The sequence below is a fragment of the Dama dama genome, chromosome 4 (genome assembly GCF_033118175.1).
Source record: "Dama dama isolate Ldn47 chromosome 4, ASM3311817v1, whole genome shotgun sequence".
In the NCBI taxonomy this organism is placed as follows: Eukaryota; Metazoa; Chordata; class Mammalia; order Artiodactyla; family Cervidae; genus Dama; species Dama dama.
In genome coordinates this window covers 55283041-55307912 of record NC_083684.1, presented here as the reverse complement: position 1 = coordinate 55307912, position 24872 = coordinate 55283041, and the positions used below count along the sequence as shown (strand labels likewise).

The 24872-nt window shown below is 56.6% G+C and overlaps 2 protein-coding genes across 10 annotated transcripts; one reads left to right on the top strand and one right to left on the bottom strand.

The window, feature by feature from the left end:
- Positions 1–309: 309 nt before the first annotated feature.
- Positions 310–24521, bottom strand: BCKDHA (branched chain keto acid dehydrogenase E1 subunit alpha). Of its 4 annotated transcripts, XR_009692400.1 has the most exons (11): positions 24365–24521; positions 15271–15456; positions 15078–15164; positions 11507–11615; positions 9407–9568; positions 7859–8065; positions 7618–7759; positions 7225–7396; positions 6121–6287; positions 1757–1876; positions 310–792 (listed from the first exon to the last, which is right to left on the bottom strand). XR_009692400.1 is itself a non-coding variant. In XM_061139377.1 (10 exons), exons 1-10 carry the CDS (start codon positions 24470–24472, stop codon positions 2609–2611), a joined length of 1344 nt encoding a protein of 447 aa, XP_060995360.1. In that variant the 5' UTR covers positions 24473–24521; the 3' UTR covers positions 2594–2608. The 4 variants fall into 4 exon arrangements, 3 of the variants coding, with proteins under 3 accessions (XP_060995360.1, XP_060995358.1, XP_060995359.1); XM_061139377.1 differs by lacking the exons at positions 310–792; positions 1757–1876 and adding an exon at positions 2594–2612; XM_061139375.1 differs by lacking the exons at positions 310–792; positions 1757–1876 and adding an exon at positions 2648–2870.
- B3GNT8 (UDP-GlcNAc:betaGal beta-1,3-N-acetylglucosaminyltransferase 8) lies at positions 1883–13600 on the top strand. 6 transcript variants are annotated; one of them, XR_009692403.1, is made up of 5 exons: positions 1883–2293; positions 3602–3753; positions 11714–11855; positions 12187–12307; positions 12949–13600. XR_009692403.1 is itself a non-coding variant. In XM_061139379.1 (4 exons), the coding sequence occupies exon 4, from the start codon at positions 4109–4111 to the stop codon at positions 5303–5305; it is 1197 nt and encodes a 398-aa protein (XP_060995362.1). In that variant the 5' UTR covers positions 1883–2107; positions 2220–2293; positions 3602–3753; positions 4057–4108; the 3' UTR covers positions 5306–5379. The 6 variants fall into 6 exon arrangements, 3 of the variants coding, with proteins under 3 accessions (XP_060995362.1, XP_060995363.1, XP_060995361.1); XR_009692402.1 differs by having other exon boundaries at positions 11717–11855; positions 12187–13600; XR_009692401.1 differs by having other exon boundaries at positions 12187–13600.
- Positions 24522–24872: the final 351 nt, after the last annotated feature.

The following is a 24872-nucleotide window of genomic DNA, read 5'->3' as shown; positions in this document are numbered from 1 at the left end:
TATCACTTATATGTAGAATTTTTAAAAAATGATACAAATGAACTTACAAACCAAAAACTCATAGACTTGAGAAAAACCTATGGCTACTAGGGGGAAGGAGAGGAAATAGCCTGGGAGTTTGGGATTGACATGCACAAGCTGCTATATTTAAAATAGGGAGTTCCCTGGTGGTCCAGTGGTTAGGACTGTGCTTCCACTGCTGACGGCATGAAAGGTTGCTGCTGTGAGCTGTGTGTTTCACCGGGATTCGTGACCTCTGGAGGAGAGGATTTCAATCTGGGGTCAGAGATGAGGCTTGACTACTTGGGGAACTTTTTGTGTAACAAAGTTTTATTAGAGTATAGAGAAAGCTTCTGACATGGATATCATAAGGGGACAGAAAGAGTGCCCCCTTGCTAGTTTTTAGCAAGGTGTTTTACATCTGTTAGAAAGCTATTAATCAGATATGAGAGACAGCTCAAGGCCGAGGGAGTTTGACCAGACCTCTCCCACAATAGACAGGATGGCATCCCCCAGCCATAAAACAATTGATAGGAACACTGGCTTGTTGAGCCATTATCAGCCCAAGGTTTGAGAAAAGAAAAAAAAAGTTAGTCTTGGGTGGAACCATTTTGAAGAAAGGCAAATTCTAAAGCAAGTACGTAGTTTAAAAAACATTTCCACAAGAAAGACGTTGGTTAGCTCAAGGCAGGACGTCTGCCACTTGCAGTTTATTTCCTCCTGCTGCTTGGGAACCTCTGGCCTTCTTGCCTGTTACCCTCTCAGGCATAGGTTCAATCCCTGGCTGGGGAACTAAGAGGGGCCAAACAAATAAAAAATAGGCTAAATAGCCAACAAAGACCTTATGTATAACACAGCGAACTCTGCTCATGTTCTGTAATTATCTAAATGGGAAAAGAATTTGAAAAATAGATAACATGTACATGAATCACTTTACTATACACCTGAAACTAACACTGTTAATCAACTATTGTTTAGTCACTTAGTCAACTCTGTGAACCCAAGGACTGTAGCTCACCAGGCTCCTCTGTCCATGGGATTCTCCAGGCAAGAATACTGGAGTGGGTTGCCATTTCCTCCTCCAGGGAATCTTCCCAACCCAGGGATCAAATGTACCATCTCCTGCCCTGGCAGGCAGGTTTTTTTTTTTTTTAACCACTGAGCTACCTGGGAATACTCCAGTATAAAATAAAAAGTAAAAAAATAAAAATCCAAGGCATGCAGCAGCATCACAAAAATGTTATCGCCTGGGGTTGTGATGAGGTGCCAGTGAGGTGCCATGTGCCCTGGGGGGCCCTGTGGCTGCTGGGCGTGACACTGGCAGTAATGCCAGCTCTAAAGATAGGGTTGGGCAGATTCCCTCAAGTGCCCAGCTCAGTCACCCCCTCGGAATTGGCAAGCTCCCATGACAGCATTTCCCCCCGCCAAAGTTATTGCTCATAGATACTGCTGAAAATACAACACAGTGTTTAGGTCTGTGGGTTGCAGAGTTAGGACACTTGAACCCCACAGTCTGGACAAGTTTCTTGTGTGGTGGAAGTGAGGGCACTGACTGGTACACGGTGGGATCCAGAAACCTGGACTCGGATCATCTGGTTGGACCCAGAGGAAACAGACGACCTTGAACCCCCGAGTTCCTGGAAGCCTTCCCTAACAATGTGGGGAGACCACCTGCGATCCTACACTTGAAAACCCAGCCATGACCTCCCCTGGGGCAAATGCCTTGAAAGGGAGATCAGCTTTTCTTGACACTTACCACGAGCGCCCCCTGCTGTCACTAGACCGCAAGTGCCGCAGGTCAAGCCTCAGCGAGCTCCAGGGAGCAGGTGCTCACCGCGCCCCAGAAGGGAACAGCTCTTACACGGAAGGGCAAGACCTGCAGAGAGATGTACAGTCAACACTCAAGAAGCCGCACGGGAGTGGATTCTCGGATGTTAAGCCAGGGAGAGCGGACCTCACACCGCACGGAGCGAAGCTCACTGATAGAAGGGCACTTACTGGAGACTCTGGATATAGTGAGTTAGCTAGTGCAGCTAGTGTTGGCCTGACAGTTTTCTTGGTTGGCTGACTGGAACTTGGGACTCAACAGTGACCTACGGTGACTAAGGTGAGAAACCTGAACTGCCCAGGCATAAACTGGAGAGGGAGATCCAAAGACCTGGGGAGGCAGAAATGCAGGCTGGGGTCCACATTCTACCAGAAGGCATCTACCTCTTTAGTCACTCGACATCTGACCTCACCTGTTCCAGTCGCTGGATGGTTTCTCTCCTCACTGGAATGTCTGCAGACTAAGGTATACAGCAACCCAAACTCTCCACCCTGCCCCTGGTCTGTGCTCTGGGAGTAGCTAGATGAGCCAAGAGTCGGGGGGCTAGACAGCCCCCCTGCCCAGCCTGGGGGTAAAAAGGCTTGCAGACCCCTTCCAGGGGCTCTCAGAGCCCTGCCCCAGCCCACTCTGGCTTTTACTCCATCAATAGTCCCCACCTTCTCCACACTCTCTTCCTCCATCTGGTCTCATGGGCTCCATTACTCAAACTGCTGTTGCTGACAGACAGGGTTCCTGCAGCGATTTGGACAGTTCCCAACAAGCAGGGGGGTCAGGCCAAGCTCACCTGCGGGGGAGGGGGGGTTCCCTCACTCTCACCCCAGGCTCCAGGAGGTCTTAGATGAGCCGGCCCCACTGGCCTGCCTCCCCAGACAGCTGGAGCAGCCCCAACAGCAGAGGCCCCTGGAGGGCAGGGCCATAAACACAGGCAGACACCCTCTGGTCCCAAGGGGGCCGGATGTGAGTGTTCCTGGAGTCACCGTGCAGCTGTAGGCAGGGCCGGCCCAGGGCTGGAGAGAGGGACCAGGAGGGACGGACTGCAGCCCTGCCAGGCATCCAAGGGAATGGAGGGGGTGCGGGGGTCAGCCCAGCTCCAGGGCTCCCGGTGCCCCCACTCATCACCCCTCACTGCCCCTGGCTTGGCTCCCCCTCCGCCCACTCCCTCCCCAGCTCCTCCCCAGCGCCCTCTCGGCCTCTCCCTGGCTCTGGCTGTTCACCCACTCCCGGCTCTCCGCTTCCACCCCGGTACCTCCACCTGCCCCTCCACATTCTCCCCCCCCTCCCCCCGGGCTCCCCCATCTCCTGCGGCTCCACCTCTAGCCTCTCCTCTGGGCCTCCCTGGGCCTCTCTCCCCCCCTGCCCTGCCCCTGTGGTCTCCCCAGCTCTCTGCTTCCTCGGCCTGTGTCTTCTCCTCACTAGTCCCCTTCCCCCCTCCACCCTGACTCCTGGCAACACCCTCCGCTCTGGCAAGGCCCCCTGCCCTCTCAGCACATTCACCGCCCGCCTCCACCCCTGGCCAGGCCCAATCCCTGGCCTCAGGCTTGGCCACTTTAGGGCTCTGCCTCTCCCTGGGTCACTCTAACACTTCCCAGCCCCGGCTCAGCGGCCCTCAGCCTCACCCTCCCTGGGACTCTCTCTGAGGCCCCGGTCCTCCCCTCCCGGGCCTGCCGGCTCCCCCGCACCTTTCCCGGTCTCACCAGAAAACCAGCCCCGACACGCCCCAGCCCCATCCCTCAGGCCTGCCTCTCGCCCTCCCCCGCCCCCCTTCTCCCTCAGCCCCGCCCCAGCCCCTCCCGGCCCCTGGGGCCCTCCCCGCCCGAGGACCGGCTGGGCTGGGCTGGAGAACAACACGGGCACCTCCGGACCGAAGGCGGAGAGAGCCGGACCCAGGCCCAGGGCGCTGGAGTTGGCCGGAGCTGGCCCCAGAGGTGAGGAGGAGGGAGCAGTGCCTGGGGTGGGGGCTGTGGGGCGAGGACGTGATCCCTGTGATCCTGACTCCTGGTGAGCAGGGGAAGGGTGGGGCAGGGACGAGGAGCCCCTGGTCTCTAGGAGGGTGGGAATGCGGACGGGGAAGACAGAGGGGTCTGAGTGGCTGAGTGGAAAGAGCCAGGAGCTGGAATGGCAGTGGGGCGGGGGTTCGCCGGTCCGGGAAGACGGGCTTCGGGTGGTCGGTGGAGGGCCGGGTCAGGTTCTGGACCGCAGAAGCCTCACCAGAGCGGCCGGCCCCAAAGGCCCCTGTGTCTCTTCAGCCGCTCCCACAGCCGCCCCTCCCCGGGCCAGGTCATGCGCTGCCACAAGTGCCTTCTCTGCCTGTCAGCCCTGCTCACACTCCTGGGCCTCAAAGTGTACATCGAGTGGATGTCCGAGCCCCACCTGGGCAAGGCCTACCCAGGACCCCGCAGCAGCCCGCCAGGCTCCACGGCAGCCAGCGCCGAGCCCACCCTGCCAGCCAACCTCTCAGCCCGTCTGGGCCAGACTGGCCCGCTGCCCTCGGCTTACTGGAACCAGCAGCAGTGGCGTCTGGGGACCCTGCCCGGAGTGAACAGCACAGAGGCAGGGGACTGTGGCGCTTGGGGGGCTGCCGCTGCGGCCGAGATCCCTGACTTCACTTCCTACCCCGAGGACCTCCGCCGCTTCCTGCTGTGGGCTGCCTGCCGGAGCTTCCCACAGTGGCTGCCCGCAGGTGGCGGAGGCCAGGTGACCGGCTGCGGGGATCCCGGTGACGTCCCCTTCCTGCTGTTGGCTGTCAAGTCGGAACCAGGGCGCTTTGCGGAACGACAGGCTGTGAGGCAGACATGGGGCGGGTCGGCCCCTGGGATCCGGCTGCTCTTCCTCCTGGGGTCCCCAGTGGGCCAGGCGGGGCCGGACCTCAGCACCCTGGTGTCCTGGGAGAGCCGCCGCTACAGTGACCTGCTGCTCTGGGACTTCCTCGACGTCCCCTTCAACCAGACGCTCAAGGACTTGATGCTGCTGGCCTGGCTTGGCCGCCACTGCCCCGGCGTGAGCTTTGTCCTGCAGGCCCAGGACGACGCTTTCGTGCACACCCCTGCTCTGCTGGACCACCTGCGGGGCCTGTCACCTGCCCGGGCCCGGGGCCTCTACCTGGGTGAGGTCTTCACCCAGGCCAAGCCCCTCCGGAAGCCCGGAGGACCCTTCTACGTGCCCGGGTCCTTCTTCGAGGGCAGCTACCCGGCCTACGCCAGCGGGGGTGGCTACGTGATCTCGGGGCGCTTGGCACCCTGGCTGCTGCAGGCGGCGGCCCGCGTGGCCCCCTTCCCCTTTGGCGACGTCTACACTGGTCTGTGCTTCCAAGCCCTGGGCCTGGCCCCCAGGACTCACAAAGGCTTCCTCACGGCCTGGCCGGCAGACCGCACTGCTGACCCCTGTGCCTTCCGAGACCTGCTGCTTGTGCGACCCCTCAGCCCTCAGGACAGCATCCGGCTCTGGAAACAGCTGCAGGACCCTGGGCTCCAGTGCTGAGCCCCGGAGGCGGAGGGGCGGGCAGGGCAGCCCCTGAGGGGTGAGGAAGGCGGTCCTGGAATGGAGGCTGCCCCTCCTGGGCCTCGTCTTTTTGTTTTTGAAACAAAATACGTGCGCTCCGCATTCTGAGACCTAGAGTCATCTCTCTTGTCTATCGGAACCTGGGGTAGTGTACAGAGCAAGGCTCGGCTGCCCCCACCCTGGGCGAGGTCCGCTCTAATGGCCGAGCCGTCATGCTGGACACCAGCTCTGACCCGTTCTTCGGGAGACCTGAGGTCATCTCTGGAGGACCCCACCCCCATGCCATTCACTGAAGCTGACCCTCCAGCTTATGAAAGTCTCTGGAGGAAGACAACAGCTCAACAGCCGTGGCTTTACTCATCTCCAGTGGAGGAGCTAGGGGAGTCCCAAGCCAGCCATGCTGGCCTCGCTCCACTGTCCCCACTCCAGGAAACAGAAACCAGAGGTGGCAGGGAGCCAAACACAGAGACAGTTTATTCACTGCGTGCTGACCTCTCATCCTGAGTCAAGCTCCACAGGCTAACCGGCCACGTCCAGCCCCAGAGGTGCCCTCGCCCAGCCCCTGAGAGAAGCCCATGTAACTCAGGGCCGAGAGGGGGCTGACCCAGTGTAACAGCCTAGCGGAAAAGGAGATACCTCAAGTACTGCCTGGCTCCTGAGTGTGCTGGAGGCAGCTGCTGAGGAAGCTGGCACCCTGCCAGTCCCGTCTGCCCCTCAAACTGGGGCTGCCTCTTGGGGTATTTGAGGCACTACCCTAAGGTCTGTGGGGCCTCATTTGGGGCGAGTGGCCTCACTTCTCAAAGTGGTCCAGCGGGTAGTGTTCGCCATAGGTCTGGAGATGACGTGCCAGAGACTCCTGCTGCTTGCGGAGCTGGGCAGGCATCTCCTGATACACATCCGAGAAGATCAAGTTGGGGTTGGGCTTCAGCTTCCGCTCAGCCTGCTCAAAGGCTTCCATTACCTGGGAGACAAGGGGCGGTGGGCAGGCAGCCGATCCCTCACCCAGGAACCTACCTCTTCCTGTGGGACCCCCCTGAGCCTCAAGTTCCCACGCAGATGATGGAAATAATCATCATAACAGTGGTGACAGCTAACATCACCAACCCCAGCCTCTCCATCCTTAGTGTAACCCGGCGCTGTACTGAGAGTACAGAATCATCTCGGCCGCTTAGCGGCCTTAAGAAGCAGGTAACTCGGGTGAGGAAAGCAAGGCAAAGAAAAAAACGTGTCCATGATGACATGGTCGGGGCAGAGTCAGGAAGCACGTGCTGGCCAACACCAGGGTCCGCCCTGCCCACTGGGCTGCAATGTCCCTGGCATTTGATGACCAGGGCTGAGGAGGGCAGTGCACGGACTCTAGTGGACACCTAAACTGCATGTGGAGTAAGTGCAAGGCCTCAGACAAGCTTCTGAGGCAGGTACCCAGTATCCCTCTTCAGAGGTGAAAGAGCTGGGGACAGACACCTGCTGGGACATGGCCAAGGTGCCCATGCCTGGGCATTGTGACATCAGGGCGATCCCCAAGACTCCGTTCAGTGGCACCCCCCAACCCCACCCCCAGCTGGGCTTCCCCGGTGGCTCAGTGGAAAAGAATCCTGCTGCCAGTACAGGAGATGTGGGTTCGATCCCTGGGTTGGGAAGATCCCCTGGAGAAGGAAATCGCAATATCCCCTGGAGAGGGAATAACCCAGTATTCCTACGAGGGAAATCCCATGGACGGAGGAGCCTGGTGGGCTACAGGCCATGGGGTCACAAAAGAGTGGGTTGCGACTGAGCAACTAAACAACAACGAACAACCCCCTCAGCCTCTCCATTCGTGCAGCGTTCCTTATGAAGCATCAGACGGGAACATGGCCCCTGGGGTGGTTTCCAACTGGGGCAGGGAAGCCCTGCCTTACCTTCTTGCGGGACTGCTTCCTCCAGGCCTTCTCCTGCTCGTCGTCCCACCAGCCGCGGCTCTGCAGGTAATGCCGCAGCCGGGAGATGGGGTGGTCCTGCTTGTCCCAGTAGTTGACCTCGTCCACCGAGCGGTACGCCGAGCTGTCGTCACTGGTGCTGTGGTGCCCAATCCTACAGGGGGAGGGGAGGCCCAGGTCAGGCTGCGGCCCGCAGGCGAGGGTCAGGAGGGCAGGGCTAGACTAGGAACAAAGGAGTGGGAATGGAATAAAGGCCAGAAGAGGCCAGACGGTTCGGGCAATGGGGTCGTGCAGTGGGGACAGTGACCTATGTGGGCGAGGAGTCAGGGACAGGCTGTCACGGTTGGGGGATGATAGGGGGCAGCCAGCCAGTACCTGTAGGTCATGGCCTCAATGAGGAAGGGCTGGTTCTCCGCCACGGCCCGCCGCCGGGCCTCCTTGGTGGCGTTGTACACGGCAAACACATCATTGCCGTCCACGCGGATGGACAGGATGCCGTACCCGGGGCCTCGAGCCGCTGTGGGGACAGAGAGGCCGGCCCGGCCCCAGGGCTCTGTCGAGACCTGAGCCAGGAGGGGAGGGGAGGGGAGGGGCAGGCACCCAGCAGGGCCCTCACCGATGCCATCCCCGCGGTACTGCTCCGAGGTGGGCGTGGAGATGGCATAGCCGTTGTTCCGGCAGAAGAAGATGATGGGGCACTCGAGGGTGGCGGCGAAGTTGAAGCCGGCGTGGGCATCCCCCTCACTGGCCGCCCCCTCTCCGAAGTAACAGATGACCACTCTGTTGGCGTTGGCCCGCTTCGCCGCGTAGGCCGCCCCAACCGCTGCAGAAGCAGAGACATGCGCATCTCACCAGCACTCACACCCGTTCCTGACCCGGGCCTCTGGGGCTAGGCTGGCGGTCGCCAGGCTCTGAGGGGATGAAAACACCTGAGTCCCTGAAAAGCTGCCCCGCCCAGTCCTCTCCCCTCATCTGATGGCAGCTCCATCCTTCCAACCACTCAGGCCAAAACCTTCAGCGTCTTTCAGTCCTGTCATTCCCGCACCTGCTCCACCTCCAAATGGGAGTTAAAGTTTGACCTCTTCCTCAGCTTGCCCTGGTGGTCCCAGCCCCGCCTCCCCCCTGCGCGCCTGAGCCTCCCCACCCTGTTACCCGCCCCCCGGCCAGGCTGACGGGACTCGCTCCTCCTCCCCCAGCCAGTGTGCTCAAAAGTCAAGAGCCCGTATCACACCTGGGCTGTTTGCCTGGTAGGCCTTATGACCCCTGACATACTCCACGTGTTATCTGCTCTGGATGCTGTCCATCTCCCCCACCAAGGTCAGCACCAGGAGGCCTCAGGGTTTTGCTGCCTCTGTTCACTGCTCCTAGAACGGAGCCCAGCACACCGCATGGACTCCAGACATATCCAACTGACTGACTAAACCGCTCACCCAAACAGAAGGTGAGGGCCTGACCCCACCTTATGGAAATTCTACGGAATGGAGATCAGTAAAAATGCTACCTCCACCGAGAAGGCTGCCCTGTCCACCTCCCACCTCAGACATAAACCGCCCTTGTTCTCAGATATCTAAAACTTACTAGGGGCGAACGTGCCTGGGACTCTGCTAAACCCTGCACACATCAGCTCAAGTGTCTGCCCTGGAGCAGACTGACCTTGTCTTTGCACTCTGTGGCTGCAGGCCTGGCCCCAAGCGGGTCTGCTTCACAAGCGGTCATCTTTAATAGAAGTCACACCGGCTACGCTAAGCATCGTGCGCTTCCAGAATCAGCTTTGGGGGAGTCAGACTCCGAGGACAGAGGAAGACCAGGGTGGGGGTAGAGAACCTGGGCTCTAGAGCCACCTGGTCCACAACATGAGAGCCAACTCTTCTTGCAACCTGCCAGTGACCTTTAGCGAGGAACCTGGCACACAGTTCCACACGGCTGGCTGTGCCGGTGAACAGACACAAGGCGAGCACCAGCATGGGAAACAAAGTGTGGCTGTGCCTGCCGAATGCCACCAGAGCCCTCCTACGAGGGTCCCAGAAAGAGAGATCTTGTAAGTCTAGTGCCCAGACCAGCGCTCGGTCCTGGCGCCCACCAGGAGGCCCCGGTGGAGGAGGTGAGGGCCCGAGCGGGGAACGTTGTCAGTCTGCGTATGCCGGGCCTGGGCGCGCGTTCTCACCCTGGGGGATCTGCGTGGCCAGTGGAGAGGAGATGGTGACGAAGTGGCGCTCCCTGCAGCCGTAGTGGACGGGCATCTGGCGCCCCTTGCCCAGGTCGCTCGCGTTGCTGTAGCACTGGGCCATGAACAGCTCCAGCGGGTAGTCCCGGTACATGAGCACACCTGGAGCGGGAGGAGGCAGGGCTACTCTGGTGGCTGGTATGGGGGGCAGGCCAACCCCCGAAGGCCACCCCCTCACCCACCGCCAGGCCCCGTCCCCCTGCCGGTACAGCAAGGGAGCCAGACTAGAGTGGCGAAGGCGCATTCGGATGCTCACAGGGACGGTGCACAGAGCCGAAAGGCCTGGCTCAACAGGGAGGCTGTTGTTCGGGCCCACTGACCTCTGCTCACGAAGTCCACATGGTTTCGTTTTTCAAAAGGAGAAATTCAGCTTGCCTGTTCTTTTTCTTTTGAGAAGCCACTTGATTTTTAAGTGTTCCTCTAATTCATTTACTTAAAAAAAAAAAAATCATACGTACCAAACAAACGTATGGGTCATGTTCATGACTCCTGGACTAAGGGAGGAAACATTCAAATCTGTTCTCAGCAGTAAAACCCGTGGTGGACACCTACCTCATCATCAAAAGCCACAAGCGCACACCTCTCTGACCTGGGCTTCACACTACCCGGCTGGCAGGGCTGGCGGGGACCCCATGCAGCCCCTCCAGTGCAAGGCTGGCAGGGGCCTCCACCCCCCTGTGACGGGAACGGAGACAGGCTGCCAGGAGAGCCGCCATCCTGAGTGCCCTTGTTCTCCCCACTTCAGAGACGGGAGACACTGAGTCAGCCAGGCAAGCAGCTGCCCAGTCAGGACGGGCAAGCGGGGTCGGCCTTTCCTCCTGCCCTGCACAGGCGCCCCCCGCAGCTGCTGGGATGCAGGGCATTCCAGGACCCAGGGAGGACGGCTCACTCCTGGAGAGGCGGCCCGGGCCCTAACGGCCCCTGTGTGCAGCGCCCAGCTGATGCCCGCGATGCCAGGCCCTGCCTGGAGCCCTCCCCAGAGAGAACCCCTCGGCAGAAACAGCGGGAAGCACTCGGCAAACCTGGCAGGGCCTGGCTTGTGGCCCAGCGCCCGGGGAAATCTAATGATGCTGAACCAGAGTCATTATCACGGGGCGTCTGTCCTCCCGGAGTGTGTGGGGGTGGGGGGTCTGGCGCAGCTGAGAGGAGACAGTCTGAGGGGACGGCCATGCCAGCTGGTCCAGGCTCTGGACAGCCAGCCTGGCCAGGCCACACCTCCCGGAAATGCTGCGCAGGGTGCAAGGCTCCAGCCGCAGCATCCTCTCCAACTCTGAGGGCTTATTCTGCACCGTATGCCCTGTGCTGAGGGCTTCGTGTCATCTGCCCGGTGAAGCTGTCTTGGGAGGGGTCCCCGTCCTGCACAGTGAGGACGTGAGATGAGGAAACTGAGGCACGGCGCAGTTAAGCAACCTGCCCAGGATTGTGCAGCACTTAAGAGGAAGGGACAGACGGGGCTCCCCCCTGGCCCCACACCAACAACTGCTCTGGAACCCCCAACTTCAGCTCCCCTCTCCTCGGTCTCTCCTAAACGCTCGTCTGTCTTCTTCATTCCTAGTCTGTGATTCTTCCATCCTCTCCCTCATTCACTTAGAAGTGGTTAGAACACACCGCCCATCTGCTTCTGCTGGGTGAGTGACCCGGCACCTGGAGAGGCCGGCAGAGCCCTATACGTGTGGATGGGGGTCCCACAGCCCAGCCTGCCCTCACTGCAGGCTCCCAGCAGCCCCACCACGCAGGGGGTCGCCGCCCCATCATAATCTCTAAGATGAGAAAAATGAGGGTCAGAGAATGGAAGTGACTTGTCCCAAATGTAACATCCGATCACCAGCAGGGCATGGAAAGGTTAGGGGCACAGGCGCTTAACTACGGTATCGCCAGGCCTCTCGGAGGGGAAGTACCCCGAGTCTTCCCTGGCATCATGCCGCTCACAGAAGGGCACACTGGTAACTAACGTAGGCCTTGCCTTCAGAGCAGGCGGGACTGAGGCTGATCCAGGCCCCAGGCCCACACTCCGTAGGGCCTGGCCCAGGTCAGACGTACCTGCCTCCCGGTACTGGCCAAACACCAGGTCTGTGTCGTCCAGGGCTGCCGCGCTCCCCACGTGCGTCCCCTCCTCGCCATAGTTGGTCATGTAGAAGGATATGCGGCCCTGGGGGTAGAGGGGGGCCCAAGGGCCCAGGTTCAGTGAGGCTGGGCAACAACAGACAAGTATCCAAATGCTGACTATCTGCTGACTCTGTGATTCAGCAGATGCTTCCTGAAGGCCGGCTCTGGGCCAGGCCACGCTGGCAGGCCTGCCTCCATGGAAGAAGTGCCAGGTTGGTCAGGTGATGGAAGCTGAAGGTGTACCCACTCCACCATGGAGAGGCATCACAGAGCAAGGCCTAAGGTGAGCAAACGTCGGGATGGTGGAGGTTTCCAGGGAGCTAACAACAAAGGCCAGGAGGCCAGAAGGGCTGGGATGTAAAGTGTGGCAGGGGGCAGGGGGAGGCAAGGTTGGAGAGAGAGGCACCTCCTAGCTGGATACACCAGTGCCCAAGGTGACTCCCCCTTCCTGAACCCCTCAATCCCAGAGCCTGGAAAAGCAGGTTCCCAGCCTCCCTTATAGTCAGAAGTGGCCACAGGACACAGTTCTAGCCAGACAAGTGGAAGTCTGCTTTTGCTTTCTTGATAAAAGAGATGACTGCATCGTTGTCATCCATTTCCCCTACTTCGCACAGAGACATGAAGCCTCGACCTGTGGCAGCCATCTTGTGAACATGAGGCAACAACTACAGGAAGAAAGTCAAGCTGCCCACGATGATGAAGCAGAAACATAGGAAGTCTGGATTCCTGACTGTGGTACTGAGCAGAATGGATTTCTAATTAAAGACCTAAGGACAGACAGAATGAGAGGGGAAGTGATAGCTAGGGGACAGGAGGGGACAGGGGTGCACTGCGGGACTCCAGCTTGGGTAAATGGGTGGATGGTGGCACCATCACTGAGAAATGGCCTAAGGAAGGAAGAGGAGCAAGTCTGGGAGGAAGGTGCTGAGGTCAAGTCCGGACAGGCTGAAATCGGTGAGGGACACCCAGGGTGAGAAGTCAAGCAGAACTGGGGCTAAGAGGTGAAGTCTAGCTGGAGACCTGGGAGCCCCGGCAAAGAGATGGGCGGTAAGCAGGACCGCATGGAAGGTAAAACGGACAGTCAGGTCGGCCTCTGCAGGATGCCCTGTTCCCAGGCCTCATGTCCCACAGGCCTAGCCTCCCGTCACAGTCCGGGAACCGATGAATAATACTTGCTTCCAAGTGGGGAGCCAATTAAAAGTTAATTGACTGCCGGTGCCAAGCGAGTGGGTGGATGCTGAGTACTTGGCTGGGCTGTCAAGGGTGGCGTGGGGAGGAGCCTGAGGAGGAGGAATCCCTAGGAAACGGGACATAGGCTAGTAGCAGAGGTCATGGCTGCCTATCCAGCATCCGATCCCTCTTGTCTTTACTAACAGGTCTCATTATACCACCGGCAGCAACTGCCCAGGCTGACAGACTACTTTCTCAGTGTCCCTGGCAGCTGGGAGTGACCAGTGACACGTGTGGTGTTATTTGGTGGGTCTACCTAGAAAGTTCTATAAATGTGGGTGTGGGGAGATAGCTGGGCAGTGCCATGTCCGACCTTCCACCTTCCTTCTACTTCCTGCCTGGAGTAAGACGTGATGGAGGGCTCCAGCAGCCATTTGGTTCCTGAGGGGCCCTAGAGGCTAGAAGCCAGTGCTGGGTGTCCAGCGACATTGTGGTGTACCAGTCCCAACCACCTGTTTCCACGTTTCTTTTATGCAAGAAAAGGAAACTACTAATCTGTTTAAACTATTGCTTTTATTTTTGTTATGATTTGGGGGGTGTTGAGGGAGGGCTGTCTGCTACCTATAGCTGAGCGTCATCCCAGCTAATAAAGGCTGGAACCTGATGGCCAAGCTGATCTTACTGAGGGTTCCCATTGTTGGCCAATGGCAAAGGGACCTGATGTGCGCGTCTCACGGAACTCCCACCCCACCTTGTGGGATGTGTTCTCTTGTTATTTCTACTTTTTTTTTTTTTTTTTTTTTATTTCTACTTTTTTTCTTCAATACACTAAGGGAACTGAGGCAAAGACAAGAAAAACCAACTGCCTGAAGTCACAGTCGTGACTCGGGGCCACGTCATCAGGTTCCAAAGGTCCCGTGTGCACAGTCAACCCAGGGGCAGGAAGGAGCCCATGAACATGAGTGGATGGGAGGCGTGGCCTGGCCCTGAGGCTGTGCAGAGGCGAACAGATGGCTGAGCGCCACAACGGGAGACAGGGCAGACAGGAAGGGCCGGTCTTGATCTTGTGGACGACAGGAGCCAAGGGCAGGGTGGAGAACCCACACGCAGCACTGCTGTGAGCTGGCTGCCCACATGACCTGCTTGGAACTGCCCTCGGTGGGCCTCGGGCTTCAGTCCACAGTGGGGTCACCTGGGGGCTTGATACAGGTGCAGATTCCCAAGCCCATCCCCACGTCTGACCCAGCAGGGGTGGTGGACGCTGAGGGCCAGCCTGCCCTGCATTCTCCCACTTTTCTAACAGGAACCCCGTGCCCCTGTTCTTAAGTCTCTGCAGCCCAGGAAGGACAGATTCCAGGCATCTGCTCCCACGGTTCCCAGGCAATGGCACATGGTCCCCCAGCCTGGCCAGTCAATCTCATGGGTTGGTTCAAAGAGGGATCTGTCTGTGACCAAAGCCTGGCCAATGAGCATCAGCCCTGGGCCTTCTGCTGGAAAGTCAGGGACCAGACACTCCTTCCACTGCTAAGTAGAGAAGATAGTAACTGCGAGGCTGGTATCCATGACAAATGCCAGTTTCACTGTTTCTCAGGCTATTATGTACGCCACCATCAACCCCCGCAAAGTAGCTATAACCCCATAAGGTAGCTAGAGACCAGCCAACTGAAGCACTGGGAGGTTAAGCAACTTTCTCAGGATCACAAAGCTAGAGGGTGACAGAATGAGGACTCCGATTGCAGTCCTGCTCCAGAGCCCACACCCTGAACCCTTTCACTGCCCCTGCTCTGTGAGCCTGGAGCGTCCAGAGACCACCGCGGTTTGAGCATGAGGGAAGCCAAGGCAAGGGAGAATGGAAGAGACACTAGGAGAGAGAAACAGGTTTGGTAACATTTTTCGGGTCCCTGGGTCCAGCCGTGCCTGAAACAGGGCCTTGTAGACTTGCAGGTATTCGAGTCCACAAGCCCCCTCTCCGCTGACACTGCTGTGCCTCGGTCTCTGTCTGCTGAAGCTAACACTGCTGACTGTCCCTCCACAGCGCACGACACACAGGCGCTCCAGGAAGCGCCGAGGGTCACCCTGTTCTCAGGACTGTGAGTGTCTGAGAGGAAGGGCCACCCAGTCTTCTGTCTTCCCGTCCCCAGCACAGCTAAGCCCCAGCCCACCAGACAACAGGCTTCCTGTGATCCAGTTCAACCTTCTGCCCTGGGGCAGGACCACAAAACAGGGATCTCCATTCCACTCCCGCTTCTTTGGGTGCTGTCTTTTGGCCCAGACATAGGTAGGGTGCAGGACCTCAGGTAATCCCAGGCCCCCTCCCCAGCCCATCCCCACGCACCTGCCTCTGGGACTCATAGAGGATGCGGTCCATGGTGTTGAGCAGGGTCATGCTCTTGTAGAATTTGAGCACCTTCTCCTGGGGCAGCTGCAGACAAAGGCACAAACAGACGTGGGCCAGCTGGGGCCAGAGAGGAGATGGGCAAGGGGCTTGGGTGTGGGAGGCACGGGGTCAGGGGGAGGCGGCCTCTTACGTGAGGATCCTCGCTGGGGTTGATGATCTGGCCCTGCCGGTCCATGACGCGGTAGATGGGGATCCCAGAGATGACATTGGGCTGGATGAATTCGAGCTTATCTATGAACTCCGCTGAGGCCCCTGGGAACTGTGGCTTGTCATCCAGGGACGAGAAGTGCTGCTGTCGCTGCCACCAGTGGGGGTGCTGGGGATAGAGAATGGAGGGGAACACCCAAGTCAGGAGCAGCAGAGGTTCCCTGTGGTGGCAGGCAGTATTGCTGGTGATGCAGCCGCCAGGCCGTGGTGGACTCTGGAGCCTGACACACAAGGTCTGACTTCCCGCTCCATCACCTTCCCAGTGTGTGACCTCGGGCAGGTTCCTGTAACTGCCTTGTGTCTCGGCTCCTCGGCTGTAAAACTGGGGTGAAAATCATAGTATCCATCACACAAGGTTGTTGTAAAGCTTAAATGATCCAATAAAGTGGCAGGTGGCTCAGGAACTGGTAGCTATAATTATCAGAGGCCCAAATTCCTCTCCTGGCATTCAAGGACTCTCAAAGCTGACCACAACTACCCCCTCCTCTCATCTCCCATGATGACCACACACACACACACCCAAGTGTGCTCTTCACCGACCCCTCTACCAACAAGGAGACCACTCTAAGCCAGTCTCTCAGCTTAGAGTTTACATCTGGGAGCCCTTAAAAGTCAGCCTACCTCTGTGTGACCATGGGAATGAGGGTCTCCCTCCTCAAGTCTCCCCTTTCCCACCTGTAACATGGAGAACACCTCATGGAAACGCTGGGAGGCTTAGACAAAAGCACGCGTATAAAACGGTAAGCAGAGTATCTGTACCTATCGTGAAGCTGCAAAGTAATGCTGATCCTCGTTTCCACCACCACATCTCTGCTCTCATCTACACTAGAAGGCCTCCTCCCCCAGCACCTGGCAAAGAGCTCCACACGCTTCACCGCCCTCTCCAGCCCTAACCCCCTCCAGAAGCCCAGACTGACTCATTCAACAAATATTTGAGCACCTGCTTTGTTCCACGGCCTGTGCTGGGCTCTGGGGACCTAAGAGAGGCAAGACACCTGCCCCTCCACACAGCAGGGAAGACAGATCCCCAACAAGTAACACCGAGGGTGGTGTGTGTTCTTCCAGGAGAGGCTGTGGGGTGACAGCAGAGTGGAGAGGGGACAGTTCCCCTGAGGAAGTGATGTGAGATCTGGGACCCAAAGGATATCTAGGAGTCAGGGAAGGCGCATTTGAGGCCGGGGTAACAGAACATACGTGCATCCCAAGTGGCTCTAGTGGTAAAGAACCCGCCTGACGATATGGGAGATGTAAGAGACCTGGGTTCGATCCCTGGGTTGGGAAGATCCCCTGGAGAAGGGCATGGCAATCCACTCCAGTATTCTTGCCTGTATTCTGCTTCAGATATGCAGATGACACTACCCTTACGGCAGAAAGCAAAGAGGAACTGAGCAACCTCTTGATGAAAGTGAAAGAGGAGACTGAAAAAGCTGGCTTAAAACTCAACATTCAAAAAACGAAGATCATGATATCCAGTCCCATCACTTCATGGCAAATAAATGGGGAGACAATGAAACAGTTAGAGACTTTATTTTCTAGGGCTCCAAAATCACTGCAAATGGTGACTGCAGCCATGAAATTAAAAGACACTTGCTCCTTGGAAGAAAAGCTATGACCAACCTAAACAGCATATTAAAAAGCAGAGACATTACTTTGCTGACAAAGGTCCGTCTAGTCAAAGCTATGGTTTTTCCAGTAGTCATATATGGATGTGAAAGTTGGACTATAAAAACAGCTGAACACTGAAGAACTGATGCTTTTGAACTGTGGTGTTGGAGAAGACTCTTGAGAGTCCTCTCAAGATCCAACCAGTCCATCCTAAAGGAAATCAGTCCTGAATATTCATTGGAAGGACTGATGCTGAAACTGAAACTCCAATACTTTGGCCGCCTGATGTGAAGAACTGACTCACTGGGAAAGACCCTGATGCTGGGAAAGACTGAAGGCGGAAGGGGACCACAGAGGGTAAGATGGTTGGATGGCATCACCGACTCAATGGACATGAGTTTGAGTAAACTCTGGGAGTTGGTGATGGACGGGGAAGCCTGGTGTGCTGCAGTCCATGGGGTCGCAAAGAGTCGGCCATGACTGAAGTGACTTAGCATGCAGGCAAGGCAGAACAGGCAAAAAGCAGACCGTGAGGAGTGGCGTGTATCTGTGGAACTGGGGGGGAGTCCGGTGGGAAACATCGCAACCCCCGGCTCAGAGAAGGCCTGGCAGGGAGAGCCCAGGAGAAGCCCACATGCGCACCAGGAGAATTGATCCCGTTTCTCAGCCCTCCAGTTAGACAGCCCTGAACCATCTCAGTGGCGCAACAGAGCCCCTTCATTAAGCCCAAGCAGGGTACCAGGCTGAAGTCCCTAGACACAACCCTCACTGAGCCCTCAGAGCATGTCCGGGAAGCAGAGCGTACTTACTATTGCCCTTCAGACGAGGAAGCTGAGGCTCAGGGCAGTAATACCACTTCCTACACCAGGCCCCAGAGCTAAACCAGACAAGTCGGGACTGGGCTTCAAACCTGGGCAGGGCTGACAGCCAGACCCCCAAGCCCAGTCTCCCCACCCCAGCTGCCTACTTTCCACACGTCTGCATCTTGACTTCCCACAGGTCCCCAGGGTCCTCTCTCGGCTGGCTAACTGTGGCTTCACTTCCCAAAGGAACTGAAAAACGACACCTGGGTTCGTCCTGAGCTGGGTCTCACACGTGGGTGCACAAATGGGTTCCCCACCCTCCCTCCTTTAATTGAGGCAAAGGGGCCAGTGGGGGAATGTGAATGAGTGTGCGTTTCTCTGCATTCGTGGTGGTGAGGAAAGAAAGGAAATTATGCTCCAACGGCAGGGCAGGCCCAGGCCTGACAACAGCAGGGCAGCTGCTCAGCTCTTGCAGACCACCCTCTTGCTTTCAGGGTGCTCACGCAGGCTGGACCCTCCCGACCACCTGGTTAAGTGTCATCTCCCCCCCACACACACACGAGCTCCAGAGGCAGGGAGCATGTCCACGTGGCTTTACAGGGCACACACTTCAACAGAGAATTACTGACCCAACGCATGAATGAGCGGTTAAGTTCACAGGCTTGGAGTCAGACCAACCTGGGTTCCAATTTCTTAGCTCACTGCACAGCCCTCTGCAAAACACGGTGTCTCTGAATTTCTTCATCTGCAAAAAGGCTGCGCAGGGTTATAAGTAGTACCTCAGATAAGGTATGCAGAGGGTTCAGCACAGCTGTGGGACCTATTATATGCTCAAAAACTGGTAGAAGGGGGGAAAAAACCAAAATCTAGGAGGAGAAATGATAAAAGAGAAATTGACTGGCATTTGGGAAGATTGGGGAAAAGGGGAGTTGGGAAGGACTGCCTGCGTCTCAGAGCAGATGCTAACTCCAGACAGGGCCCCAGTGGACACTCCAGACTGAGGTGCAGGGGAGACTCCATCTGGGGAGGGGCTCTAGGACACGAGGCCAGGGGCCAGCAGGACCCAGGACAGAGTCACAGGGCTCAGAGCAAACCCCAGCGTCAGGGCACGGCTATCTGCCCCCATAGGCTGCAGGGCTACCGGCAGGGTGCTGTCCCTGGAGCTGGGCCTTGGCAGCACCCCCACATCCGGGGCCTGTAGAGATGAAGGTGGTACCTACGCCAAGGATACTGTGCTGATTCCATGAGCTCTCAAAGGGCTCTGCATAGTGCCTGGCCCTCAGGAAAGGCTCCATCATGGTGGGGATGGGGGGCACGGTGAATCACGTGCAGAGGATATATGCCTCTCCAACCATGTTCCCTTCTTTTTGGTGCAAGTGGGTTGGTCCTAGTGGAATCCTGCAGAAACTGCATGGATTTACAGGAAGCCTTGAAGCCATGCCTTCTCCCAGCACAGGACCAAGACATGCTCTGGAAGGCCAGGTCTGCCCCACAAGTACTGACGGGGCACAGTTAAGGACAAGGACTCCAAGTCCACCACTGCTTCCGGGATGTGGAACTACAGCTCCCTCAGTTTCCTCATGTGTATACGGAGGTTGGTGTGCAGATTAAGAACTCCTGTGTGTAGAGGACCTCATGCCTGGCGTATAAGCAACACTGGACAAATGTGAGTACCTAACAAGTGTGCCTGATGGCTACTGTGGTCAAACAAGGCGTCAATGAAAATCTGCTCTAAGTCAGGCCCTGAACTGAGGGCTGGCGACGATGGGGAGAGACGGATGATGGACACTGAACACAGGAGTTACCATCAGGAGGGGCGATCTCAGAGGAGGCAGGACTGGGAAGGGTCGACACGTCAGGTAGGGTGAGGGCTGGAGAGCTGAGCGGCCCGTGCTTGAATCCTGGCTCTCCAGTCACGTCACAGGGGACAGGAGACCGCCTCCCTGAACCCACGAAGAATTTCTACTTCACCAGCTGCTGGTGGGCGGGTAAAAAGCACCTGCTATACCTGGAGAAGGAAGCCTTTCACTATCTGTATCACGTGTAAGAGGAAAGAACCTCGGGGAAAAGGAAGAGGGAAGCTGAGGCCTGCGGAACGAGCAGGGGTGAGCCAGGCAAAAACTGGGATGGGGGAACATGTCAGTTCTCTGAAAGGACAAAGGCTGAGGCAAGAGGAGAGACCCTGGCACCGTGGAGACCATCTGGCTGCGGCACGTTAATGACAGCAGTTAAGGACGTGCGTCCGGGCCACACCAGGCCCGCACTGGGTGATGTCCATGTCCCACTGAACCCGAGGAGGGCACCATGACCACACCGCCGTGAGAGGTGGCCCCAAGGCTCAGAGGGCTTAGGCAACTTGTCCGCGATCCAAGGAGATCGGGAGCAGCGATGTCAGCATATGAAGCCAGGCATCCTGACCACTACAGGGAAGCTGGAGAGGACGGCGGGATCCAGCCTGGGACAGCTCTGTGGATGGGGCCAGGGAACTGGGTCCTCTGAGGCTAAGATGGCTAAGGTCACCTCAGCCAAAGCTCTCTGGGATCTGAGGCACACTGCCCTCAAAGAGAGCTAAACCCTGGCTCTACTTCCAGCTGAGAATGTCAACATCCACATTAGTGGCTTCCCTTTTCTGGGGCCAGAGAGGGTTGGGGGCCTGGCTGGGGAAGCCAGGGAAGGGTGGAGACAGGTCAGGCTTTTTCTGGCCTCAGGGACCCGGGGGGTTTAGTAGCACTAAGCTCCCCAAGTCACTGAAGGTGTAAGGCATCCTTGCTCTGCATCAGTCAGAGCCACACCAGTGTCCCTGTCCCTGGAGAAAAACAACAGCTCCCGTTTCTTGAGCCTTCATGGAGCGCATGGTGTGGGTGGTGGTGGTGGTTTAGTCACTAAGTCGGGTTTGACTCTTTGCGGCCCCATGGACGGTAGCCCACCACGCTCCTCTGTCCGTAGGATTTTTCAGGCAAGAATATTGACATTTTCTTCTCCAGGGGATCTTCTCCAACCGAGGACTGAACCCGAGTCTCCTGCTTGGCAGGAGGGTTCTTTTCTGCTGAGCCACCAGGAAAGCCCTAGGTATGTGTCATAAGTGCTTCCTAAGAACCGTTTCCTTTAACCCTCACCATCTCTCTCCGAGGGAGGTACTGCTACAGTCCCTGTTCTACAGATTGAGACTGGTGGTGGGGGAGGGAAAGCTTCTCTGAAGAAATGCCCTGTCTGCCCACACTGGAAAGACCATATCCCTACCCAGGTGGTGGGAGCTCACCCAAGGGAAGGGAAAATGCCAGTGGTGCTGAAGTGCAGGGAGGGGAGGGCACCCCACCTTGCCACCAGCCCCAGGCAGAGGCTGACGATGCACACCCAGTCTGGACTAAGCAGGATGTGGTAAGACCTGAACCGAAGTCCTGTCCCTGCTTCTCCGGGCAGTTCTAGAGTCCAGAGCTCCAAGTTCAGACCTCACCTCTCGGTGCCTCAGTTTCCTCCCCTGTAACAGAATAAAACTACCAGTATGTACCTTGCAGTGTTTTTAACAATGGTATGAGTTGGCCCTGTCAATGATAAAGTGCTTCATTAAGACACCAGCCAAGAGGGAGATGAACTCCTATGGTTTCATGCTGCGATATACTCTGGGCACCAACCACATGGAGATGCTGCACAGGGCCCTGGAGTGCTAGGGCCCCAGACACACTGCCTGAACAGCAGGGTCCGAGAGAGAACGTTACTGATAATTCACACAGACCCAGCTTTGAGGTGTTCCCTGACTCCCAGCGGCAGGAGGCGCTCTAGTCACCCCACCTGCCAAAGCTCAGAGAAGCGAAGTGACTTGATCGAAATCACACTTGCTTCTTGGGGTGGTGGCTGAGCAAACAACTTAGGACTCCGGGACAACCAATTTCCCTTCTTCCTCTTCTCCCTGAACAATAAAATGTCTGCTAGAAACAGGATTGAGGGCAGAACCAGCCAAATGCCTCCAGGGCAACAGAGCACAGAGTGAGTAAAGGGGAGTGAAAGGAGAGACAAGCAGGCGGGGGTTGGGGTGGGTGGGTGGAGAATGAGGAGCCTTCCTCCCCACACTGCCTGCCCCAACAACCCAACCAGTCCACTACAAACACAACCTCCCAACCTGCCTCCAAGATACAATCTCCTGACTCCACCTTGACTGGCTAAAATTGCATCATCCAATATGGCAGCCACCAACCTCTTCTAGCTATTTAAAGTCATTAAAGTTAAATGAGAACTTCAGTGCTCTGTCATACTAGCCACATTTCAAGGGCTCAGTAGCCATGGGTGGTTAGTGGCTACCGTACTGAACAACGTGGATATCATCACAAAAAGTCAGCCCACCAGGCTCCTCTGTCCATGGGATTCTCCAGGCAAGAATACTGGAGTGGGTTGCCATTCTCTTCTCCAGGGGATCTGCCTGAACCAGGGATCGAACCTGTGTCTCCTGCATTGGCAGGCGGGTTCTTTACCATCTGAGTCATGAGGGAAGGTGCTACTGGACACACCAGGCCCCAGATGTTTGAGTAAATGCTACTACTCCTTCTTCTTCCCTCCAAAAAAAAAAAAGTTTTTTTAAGCTTAAGAAAAACAAGTGAGATAATTTAAAGTGGAGAAGAAGAAACAGGGACTCTCAAAATACACAGAGACTTCCCTGGTGGTCCAGTGGCTGATTCCCAATCTTAGCCACGTTTCCAAAGCAGGGGGCCCAGGTTCGATCCCCGGTCAAGGAACTAGCTCCCTCGTGCTGCTAGGAAGACCCAGTATAGCCAAATAAATAATGAAAGACCACCCCCTCTGCTTCCCTCCCCGCCAACAAATGACCTCACTAAAAAAAAAAAAAAAAGGAGGGAAGGCAAGAGGGAAGACTAGCAAGGAGACTGAGCCAGAAAGGAGGTGGATTTAACCAGCCGTGAGTGATCTTCCCTCCTCCCACCCAGTCAAGCTCACCCTCACTCCACAGGCTCAACCAATGGGCTCCAAAGACGGAGCTGTGGAGGATTTGACTGCTCAAATCAAAACCAAACCCCCACAGAGATCAGCCCAAAGGCAGGGACTCTCCCACCTCCTTCTTGCTCCAGTAACCTTTCTGAAATTACCTGCTTCAAGTGACTTCCCTTCTCAGGTCTTCCCACACATTATTCACAGCCCATCCTCCTCCCATTTCTCCTTCTAGCAAAAGCTTCTTCCCCGATTCCATCTTCCCTTCCTAATGGCTTGGTGATCAGATGGTCACACCCAACCCCCCAAGATCTGGATAGAATTCCCGCCAAGGCCTTCACCAATCCAGGCCTTTCCCAGGTCACCTCCCTTCTTCCCCCCCACCCCCCATTTCAGAGGTCAGTTTTTGTCCCTTCCCTCCAACCTCACTTTAAACAGTGGCTAACACTTCCAATTGCCCTCATCATATGCCAGATCCAGTTCTTAGCACTTTACATATCTAATTCTCACAACAACTCTACGAGGTGACCATTGTTAGCATTTTACAGAGAGGAAAATCAGGTCCAGAGAAGAGTAGTCCCTTGACCAAAGCTACAGAGCTAGAAAGTGGTAGATTACAGAACACAGCCTCACATGATTTAGCATGAGTCAGTCTTCTTAACCACTACGCTCTTATATGCAAAATCTCAGTTCACAGCTTTTCTCAGCCCCCTTCCTCTCTCCCTCTAAATAGTGTTTCCCATCTACATTTCTGCTGTGCGAGTCTGCCATTAGCAGCATTAGTCTAAAGGGAGTCTGCTCCTTTAGACAAGAAACAAGGCATTTCTCCACTGTTTCTAAGAAATATGGACTAAGTGCTCTGCCAGAACCTCTCCCCTCATTAGTTCAGTAAATATTCACTGATCACCTCCTCCTTAGAGTGACCAAAACCGACAAGGCCCTTGGCTATCGTTCTATATCGGAGGCACAGGATCCACGGCTTTTTGTAAGTATTTTATCTTTATTTATTTGGCTGCACTGGGTCTTAGTTGTGGCATGCAGGATTTTTAGTTGCAGCATGCGAACTCTTTAACTGCCGGCATGTGGGACCAAGTTCCCTGATCAGGGATGAATCCCAGGCCCCCTGCATTGGAAGCGCGGAGTCTCAGTCACTGGACCACCAGAGATATCCCAGAACGACTATTTTTTTTTTTTAACGCAGTTTTTTTTAAAAATCAGAATTGGAGCAAAGAAACACGGGCACCATAAAAGCCCCTGAAAGGGCAACTGATGTCTCTCTCCTCCTCCTTTAAAGTGGACACTTTATTGAGAAGAAAGCCCTTCCCTTACAAACACAATTTTCTCCAGCTCCTGAGGAGAGAGATCACACCCTTCTCCCGTGTTCTCCAAGCGGCCTCCCCTGGGGATGGGCGGCAATTAAGAAACTCCCTCGCTCTCTCCAAGTTTTCCCCCTCCCTAAGGGTCACAAAGGAGCTGCCTGGCTTTTCTCCTAAGGAAGTGTAAGTTATTCCCTTGCATGTCCTGTCCAAGTGGTTCTCCCAGCCCTCGTCCTTTCTCTAACAGCCCTTCCTTCACTTCCTACAAGGACCTAAGGGACCCCCCCCCCCTCACTCTGAAGGCATAAACATTCCGATACCTCCTTGGAGAAAACTCTCAGGTGCCCCAGGTACTCACAGATCTAGCCAGCCCACGAGCCCCAAGCAGCCGCAGGAGCGGTAGGCCGGCCCGTCCCAAGCCTCGACTTGCTCCCCAAACTCTCGCCGCCGCAGCCGCCACCGCCATCTTGGCTGACCATCTCTCGGAGATCCGCCCCTCTCCTCGGCGAGACCGAGGCTGCCCCTTCATAAGCCTGACTCAAATGCCAGCAACACCCTGCCACGAAACCATACGCTACTAGTTCTGCAGCCTCTAGGACACACATGTAGGTGCATAAGGCCCCCTAACTTCCCCAAAATTACTCTGACTGCCTCACGTTAGTTATTCCTGTAACAGGCAAAGAAGAGGACAACCCGTTCAGAGCCTTAGGGTTTCAGAGCCGGGGGCCTAGGGTAGGACGAGCTCAGGCCAAGGCCCGCCCACTCTTCTCTTCTGTCCAATGGCTTTCCAGGACTTCCGAGGCGGGAGTGGGCGGGCCCAGATTGTTAGTAAACGCCGAGCCACGTGCGGGCGCCCCTCCTGGTGC